General features: G+C 49.5%; 1 protein-coding gene across 3 annotated transcripts in view; it reads right to left on the bottom strand.

Annotated features, from left to right (window-relative positions):
- Positions 1-2,850: 2,850 nt before the first annotated feature.
- The window catches only part of STX8 (syntaxin 8), a 217,647-nt gene continuing 211,815 nt past the window's right edge, over positions 2,851-8,682 (bottom strand). For 2 of the 3 annotated variants that reach the window (XM_080923415.1, XM_080923413.1), the window contains one exon: positions 2,851-3,026. Coding sequence is in view for 1 of the 3 variants with exons in the window: in XM_080923413.1 (XP_080779539.1) it covers positions 2,959-3,026 (68 nt within the window). In the remaining 2 variants the exon portion in view is untranslated. The remainder of the gene's footprint in view (positions 3,027-8,682) is intronic. The other variant, XR_013975177.1, reaches the window with a different exon arrangement.

Raw genomic sequence — 8,682 nt, 5'->3', positions numbered from 1 at the left:
GCATTGCAGATCCGCTGAGGAGGTTGTCTTGGGGCTGACAGCTAAGGTTCAGTATGGTTATTAAACATTACACTTAAATGAAACAAACGTATCGGCTGTATCCAGGTATCTGGATTTCTTTATATGGTATCCAGATTTAAGATGCATATAATTAATAATCAGTTAAGTTAAACAATTCATATGCTGTTATTTTAATAAGGTTTGCTTTCATTGATGAAGTCCTTGAAGAGAGGGGTGCTCTGGCTGCCTTGCCACTCTGAGTTCTGTGAGTGATGAAAGACTCAGTCGGCCAGTTCCAGAGTGCTCACTGAGGGCCACTGGTCTACAGACCTGACATACTGAAGCTGGGGAAAGAGGCCTCGCAAACCCCACTGGCAAACGCCACCCTCCTGGTGTGGTCATCCGGGATGTGAGGCAGCAGGCTCTCTGGTACACCCCGCTCAGCTGAGTATGCCTGGCTGTTGTTGATGGAGTGAGAAAGCCATCTTTGAGGAAGACTGACTGGGGATGAGCCTCCTTGCTTGCAGTGCCCATGGCTGGGACCTCAGGTCCTCACACCAGAACCTCCCAAGCAGCTTTTCCCCTACTGTCCCCTGCCCATGGGTGTACAGAAGTGAAGCAACTTGTCCAGGGTCACACAATGCCTTGACTGGGCCTACAGCCCATTCAGCCAGAAGAACAGAAGCTACTGTGTTGCAGACATGGGCCAGTGTCTTCCTGAAAGGGGCTTTCAGTGCAACTGAGCCAGGCCTTCGTGGCTCTGGTTCAAAGTGTCCCACGAGTTGCCGGGGCTTCGTGCTGAGCAAGTCAAGAGGAGGTGAGAAAGTTAAACAGACTATCAATGCTGCCTCTTCTGAGACCCAAAGTGGGGGGCTCCCTGGAGACACTGTTTGTACAGATTTGGGGTTTCCCACAAGACTGGGTGATAGAACTTTGCAGATTCTTGGTCTTACATTGGATGATCCATTAGCAACCATCCTTCCCTGACAAATGTGTCTCAGGGCACACTGCCTCTTAAAACCTTAGCCTGCAGTCCAGCAAGGCTCCTGCCTTCCCAATCACACACCCCTGACACAAGCCTACTCTTCTTCACTTCCAGTCTGTTCCTCACAGCCTACTTCACACCCTCTCTGCCAGTTGCCACCTTCTGGCAAACCATGACCCCTGACATCCTGCTAAGTCAGCTCCTAGGGCCTTTGTATCTTCAGGAACTTGGGCGTCACTGGCCACATCAGCAGCAAACTCTGCCCCCGCCTGGCTTACTCTTCACGTGCAGTGGAGAGTGTACAGTGTCCTGAGCCCGATGGACATCCAGGCTTAGACTAGTGTTATAGGAAGAGGCCTTTTCCACTGAGCCAAGTGGCATGCTGTGCTTCAGTCCCCCATCCAGTTCTCCCAGCAGCCCTATAAGGTGGGGCAGTAAGGGACTGTCTCCTCTTTCTATATGAGACCACTGGCACAGAAAGGGGACATGTCTGTGGTCCCCTTGGAAAGTGGTGTGGCAACCCTTGGGGCTGGCTGTCTGCAGCCTGTTTCTTACTTTCTTGTCTTCTGTTCCTGTTGTCCGGTGGGCTGTGAGCTGAGGTGATGTGACCCTGGCATGAACATTTCACTGCTGGCCTGAGAGCATCCCTCTGCCACAGAGACCCCGGTGCTGTCCTGCCTGAGATCCCCTGTGAGTCAGATTCGCCCCAGGCCTCCCAGAGCACCTGGAATCCTTGGTCTCAGGGTCCCTGGAAAGGGCACCAGTCCAGGTGACACTGGGGCTTTCTTCCTGGTGCCTGACTCTGTCCAGCGAAGGCTTTGGGTTATGTTGTCTTGAGGAAAGTCACAGGATCTAGCACAGGCCTGTCTCCTCCTCACTGAAACCAATGCTATGGCAAGAGTTCCGCCATTAGCTTTAACTCTTCCTCTTTCTGCCACGAGAAAGCAAGGCTAGCTGCCCATCCTGCTTTCTGTACAGAGAGGAGAGAGGGCATGCTGCCCGGGCCCCAGCTCTCACCTGTGCTCCCCGGCATCTTTTACAGTCAGTCCCATGCTGGGTCGGTTCTCTCTGAAATACATATGTGCATTCCCTCACTCTGGACGCATGGCTTCATGTGGAGAGGCTGGAAGGAGGCAGCACTCTCTGGCTTTATAACCAGGCTTCCATCTGCCTGCTCCCTACCTCAAGCTCTAAGGGTTGTGGGCTACTTAAGGTGTCAGATTTGTCTTTTGTTGTTTTTTGAGACATAGTCTCCCTGTGTGAAGCCCAGATTGGCTTCAAACTCAGAGATTCACTTGCCTCTGACTCCTGAGTGCTTGGGTTAAAGGCGTGCACGCCTCCACATCCAGATTTTATTTTAGGAGGGTGTCAATCTTGAAGGATGAGTTTATGATGTCTGCAAAATGGAAAAGGGTGTGTATCCAGATATGAAGATGGTCCAGAAACTCTTGAGAGCAGAGCTAGCCAGCACTGCTAGGGGCTAGCTTTGTGGGCAATTACACACAGCTGCCAGAGTGGCTGTTCACGTGGCTACGCCTTCTGTGTGGTTCTTGCCTTACTTAGGTCCTGATATCTGAACACCCAGACACATGACCATCCATTTATTTGCACAAGGGCATGTGACTTCCCTGGCACAACCAGCCACCAACGTCACACACTCCATTTTAACGTGATAGCCCTCAGGATGCCCAGCACACAGAGGGTGACTGGAATCCACTTGGCAACCATGGGCAGTGGCCAGCTGGGCGACTTCTGGCTACCAACAATCACTGACAGAAGACAAGGGACACAACTGGGCCAGTGCTCTAGAATGGTCTCCAGAGCTGCTCAGCTCTGTTCTCTACACAAGCAATGTACACCAAGAGCCCAGGGCTGTGGGGGAATTTATTGAGAGCAGGTGTTGTGTACCAAAAGGGTGCTGGGCCTTCATTCATCATTAGCAGGTGTCACGGCGGGTGGTCCCTTTATTTCTATCAGTTGGTTGGCCACACTGCAACGACCACAATAGCCACGAGCAGCAATAAAATCACCATTATCATCCCTGCAAAAGAGAAGCAGAACACGCCTCTTTTAATGAGCCAGCACCAGGAAAAAGCATCACACTCTAGAAGCACCTGGAGAGGGTGGTGGGCACTGTAGACGAGACTCCAGGGAGCCTATAAACAGCCACTGCCACCTTGAGAGCTGTGCCAACCACTCCTGGGCTGCAAGACAGAATCCTGGGAGGGCCAGAGCCAGGCCTCAGCATTTGGCTCTCCTGTGCACACCAAGTTCCTTGCTCCAGCTTTCTAATGCTTCCTAAGTGTCAAGCATGGAAGCTGTAGATGGTGGTCATCCTTGTCACATGATTTAAAACTGCCGGAACACTGGTAAAGCAAAATGCCTATTGTTAACAGGTAATTTCTGGCTGCGGTCTATTTTTGTGCAATGAATAGTTTATTTTTTGAGACAGGATCTTGAGTGCCCCAGGCTGATCTTGAACTCACTTTGTAGCCAAAAATAGCTTTGAACGTCTGATCTTTATGCCTCCAATTTCCAAGTGTTGGCATTCTAGATGTGTGTCACCACATCTGGTTTGTGTGGTGCTAGAGACCTTTTTTTGTTTTGTTTTGTTCTTCAAGACAGTATTTCCCTCTGTAACAGAGCCCTGGACTTACTTTGTAGACCAGGCCAGCCTTGAACCCACAGAGTTCTACCTGCCTCTGCCTCCTGAGTATTGGGATTAAAGGTGTAAGCCACCATGCCCAATTAATCCAGGGTCTTACTCAGCAACCACTGTACCAACTAAGCCATACCCTCAGGCCACTCTGACATTTTTAGTCACCCCAAAAGTAAGAGAAGGAGCCATTACATCCTGTCCTCAGGTCTCCAAAGCCTACACTATATCTTATCTATTCTCTTGCAGAAGGGAATCCCCGTTGTGTTACTGGATTCTGGCTTTCAGTCTCCCTTTCTTTTATCTAGAGAGTTCCTCCCTTTCTTCCTTGTAAACTCGGCTGTGCACAGCATGGCAGGGTGGGTCCTAGTACGTATTTTCCTTCAGCTACTACTTAGACATTGCAGTGAGAAGGTGTGTGCACGTGGGTTAACAGCATATCTTGGAGACTCAGAGATGGTTATCTTTTCATTCATTTCTGTCTTGGGAAGCGCTCCGGCTTGCTTGACTGCTCCCTCCCTGTAGGCAGGGCAGGAGTCCCACTGTGAAGTTCTTCTGAAGCTTCTGATTGGAAAGCTGCTCCTGGCTGGGGTGAGAGGCTTATATCAGAAGGAAAGCACAACAGGTCCGGCCTAGTGGCCTGGCTGAGGGGGCCATAATGGGGCAGATTCCTGCAACTCCAAGGCCTGGAATTGGCCTGGGAAGAGGGACTAGTTGTTTGGGAACTAAGACAAGCCAGAGAGGAGCATGGTCACTACAGCTTAGAAGGCTCCAGAGGCTGGGGTGGCCAGTGGAAGAGATGCCACAGGTTTTGAATTTTCAAGTTACAGTGGTGATGAAAATTGTGGAACAGGCAGTGGAGGGAGATACAGAAGAACTGATTCTCAAGGCAAAAGCACTCACAGATTTTAGTTTATAATGCACTATGGGAAGAGGCCTTGAGCCCCCGTTGTTTCAGACACTGCAACACCAGCCTAAATCTGCCTTGCACCTGACTTGACCTGTTCCCCACAAAGCTGGTGGAGCTGGCTTTCTGGATTGTGAATTTGATCAGGTGGCCTCTTTGCACAAAGGTCTGCAATGACTCCAACTGAGGTCCAGACTTTACTGTAGCCTACAAGGCCATGCACAATCTTACTCACTGTCCTAAAGCCCCTCTGAGCTCTAGCCATCTGGCTTCCTTCACATCTCCAACATGGCGCACCTCTGCTTTTGTACATGCTGAACTTTCTGCCTTGTGGTTCTCTCTGGAGTCACTTCCTGGAGAACTCCTTGGTGACTTGCAGTCACTGGTGCTTTCTACAGCTCCACATTTCCAGGTAGGACTTAGCAACATCGCTTTTGAGGTGCTAACTCTCATGTGTCTCCTCCCCTGCAAGGTCAGTGTCCACAAGAAGAAACTGTGCCTTCCCAGTCATTAATCCATCACAGGACCTAATGCCGAGCTGGTACAGAGACACCAAACACATGGAACAGATGAAGAAGCACACTGAACAGCTGGAAGGGCAAGAAGAAACGGGAAGATACAGGAAGAATAATGAATAGGGAGGAAGAAACTGGGGAAACGTATCAAATAGAAAATTCAAAAGTGGTCCAAACCAACCAACAAATATCACAGGAACATAGAGCCAGTGTCTTAGGTTCTAGAGGTTTGAAGAGGATAAAAAGTTTCAGCTAATGGTGTGGGGCCTATAAGAATGATTATCAATATAGTGTTGCCTTTAAAGGTGCTAATATGTCTACCACAGGAACTGAGTCAGACATAAGGCACCTCAGTAACAGCATGATGGCACACACACACTCACACACACACACTCACTCACACACACATATGCATGCACACATTCATTCGAAGGAAGAATACTTCCCTCTTGACAGTGAGTTGATTTATCCAAAGACAAAAAGAGAACTTCAACAGCAAAGACAAATAAGACTTTTATATTTTAAATGCTTTCAGGCAAACACAAGTCCGTGGAGAGGTCATTTTCAACAGTGTTAGGTAAACACAGTGCTTGGTACATGGAGGAAGTCATTTCTAGGTGAGAAGAAAGTGATAAGCAAAGGCCAGCTGTGGCTTTGGGATCCTTTGGGCCAAGACTTAGGGGCCTGATCACAGCAACCGTGTTTGATCTGCAATGACAACTCCAGCACCTTTCTGGAGATGTCCTGGAAGTATGGACCCTTTCAAAGACACTAAAGCTCAGCCCAGTTGAAGGTCAGAGCTAGTCACAAGGATCTGGGCTCAGGACAAATTATCTGGCTCACTGCTCTATAATTGGCTACTCTATGTTCTGTATACAAGGAGGCAGAGGTTCTGGGAGGCTGAGTGGGAATCCAGATGTGTCTGCTCTCATCTGTAATTTTAATCTCTTCCTAAACCATGGGCTCCACCAGGGCTCCTGACACCCAAAAGAACACAGGACTCACCAGGTAGAGAGAGCCAGACTCTCCGGGCTGAAAAACTAGGATATAACTCCTTTTCTTCATCTTTTCTTTGCACCCTCCCTCTACATTTTATGGTGGAAATACAATATGCACAAACACGCACATGTGCTTGTGCGCGTGCGTGTGCACACACACACACACACACACACACACACACACAGAGTAAAAGCAGCCAGGAACACTCACTGTCATGAACTGGGCTTTAATAAGGACTGGTTCTTAGCCAGCCTGATCCCACTGCACCTTCACTTGACCCAGTGGCCAGACATGGGTCCCTGGTGTATGTCACCCGAAAGCTTACAGTATGAGTCACTGACAGAAGAGGCACTGTCACATAACTACAGCGGGCTTGACAGAGACAGACCAGAGCTCCCGGGATCTAAGATTGCAGATGGCCCCTGGAACAACCTGAGCCACGCATACTGAGTCAGCTCTCAAAGACAGAAACTGGGGTGTTTTCTTTTTCCTCCTAATAGGGCTCCAGCCTCAGGGAGTCTCACCGTGTATCCCCAGCTAAGGAAATGTTTGACATTTCAGAATGAAACTGACAGTTGAACTCCTGGGAGCTTGCCAACTTCTAAACAACGCCTGGCCTAGCTCAGAACACCTGTGAGGCTTGGCTTTGGGTCACTTCCCCTGCGTTTCACTCAGCTCCTGCCATGGCACTGCCGGCACCTGGCCAGACAGATGTTTGCTCCCAAGACTCAAGAGTCCCTTTCAGGGGCAGGCAGGAGGTGCCAGGCGTTAGGTTACAAGGCTGGGGAAAATGATGGTTTCCTTTGGTCAGTTTACCAAATGAGTACCCAACACTTGGGATATTGACAAGTCTAGCATACGGCAACTTAAGAAGATGTAAGAAAGCAAACTCCGTTTCAGATCAGGAAGGGACATTAATTAACACTGTGGCCTCGGAACAGGAGTGTGTTTTCTGAAGGTTGTTCATCTGGATCAATGGCTCATGCTTTTTTTTTTTTCCCCAAGTGGAACACTGGAAACCACCGAGTGACCGCTTGTGCTGCCAAAACCCCCACCACAGCAGAGAACAGGTGACTGCCTGCCCTTAGTGGTCACTGGATGGGGGGTGGGCTTGGAGGCCAGCTTTTCTAAGGAAGGGTAGCCATGTTCACACTACAGCTGCAGGCGGGGAGAGGTGTGGAGTCGGGAGGCATCTGGGAGCTGCGGGACAAGCCATCCTGACTCCCTGCCACTTGTTTTGAACCAAAACACACATTCTCATTGCTTGCCTTGTGTGCCACACTGTGATGAGTCAGGGACAGTAGGCCAGCCCCACATAGCCAACCACCTGTGAGGATGAGCCACGCGTGACTCATGCCAGAGTGGGTGAGTTTCCCTGCAGTCGGGCTGTCAAAGGCGACATTTGCTTAAGCATTAACCAGTTGGTTCTTGCAGATCAAACACAGATTTTTGAAATATTTTAGTTTTTGCAGCGGACTCCAGAGCCAAAGGTGGGGATTGAGCAGCACAAAAGACAGAACCGGGATATTTGTTTTCAAAAGTTCATGTAAATGCCCCCTTGAATCCCATTACTAGGTAAATAAGCCAAGAAAGAAGACGGCCGGCCGTGGGCAAAGGTGAATGTGTTTGCTTTTTGCTTTTTTGGATCAATTGACAGCTGGAAAATGCAGCCTACTCTGACGCAGTCTGTGTTACTCGCCTGCTCATGGTGTGGACACCACAGCTTTCCACCAACAAACCTCACAGCTCAGTGGGCCAGACAGCCAGACACTGGTGGGCAGAACAGCATCTGCCACCCTGGTCTCATTCTTTCTGAGGACACTTTACCTCATGCGTGTTTGTGTTAATTCCCTTTAGTAATGTTTTCATTAAAACGCCAGGCGAAAGGCAAGAAGAGCCTCCCGTGAGTTTGGTTTTGTTCTGTCTGACATGCAAGCCATCACTTTGAGCTTTCCTTTCTCTCTCATGGCTGAGGTGGGACAGCGTCCTTCACCATTTTCAGCATACATGCATGTTTATGTGCATTCGTGTACATGTGCAGGTCAGAGGACAACTTCAGGCGTCATTCCACGGAAGATACCTGTCTTCATTTCTCGAGACAGGGTCTCTCACAGGCCTGGAACTTATCAGATCTGCTAGGCTGGTTGGCTTGTGAGCCTCACTAGTGAGACCCTGGGATTCATTTGTCCTGTCCCTGGTGTTAAGATCTCAGGCATGCTCTCCCGTAGGTTCTGAGAAATGGTGCTTGTGCTTGCAAGGTTTTACCAGCTGAGCGATCCCCTCAGCCCACCCTCAGTCTTTATGGAGCCCACATTCTCCACCTGCTCTTTCCATCCAGTCCATTCTCAGCTGACTTCAAAGCCACAGGCTCAATGCTCAGCTTAGCCATGGCGTCTCCCATCAAGGCTGCTCAATCCTATATATCCTGCCTCTCCTGGAGACCGAGAAAATATCTTCAAGGCCACATCTATACAAAGCCAGGCTCAGGAAGGACAGTCCTTTATCTCTAAGCTCTTTTGTTATGGATCCCCCCCACCACCACCACCCAGGTCATAGGATCTCTGAGAAAAGAGATCATGCATAGGCTGATGTAGTAGAGGGACGCTGGTTTTATAATCAG

Source organism: Micromys minutus (assembly GCF_963924665.1).
Source record: "Micromys minutus genome assembly, chromosome: 10".
NCBI lineage: Eukaryota > Metazoa > Chordata > Mammalia > Rodentia > Muridae > Micromys > Micromys minutus.
The sequence above is the reverse complement of the archived record's forward strand: the minus strand, read 5'-3'. Positions and strand labels throughout refer to the sequence as shown.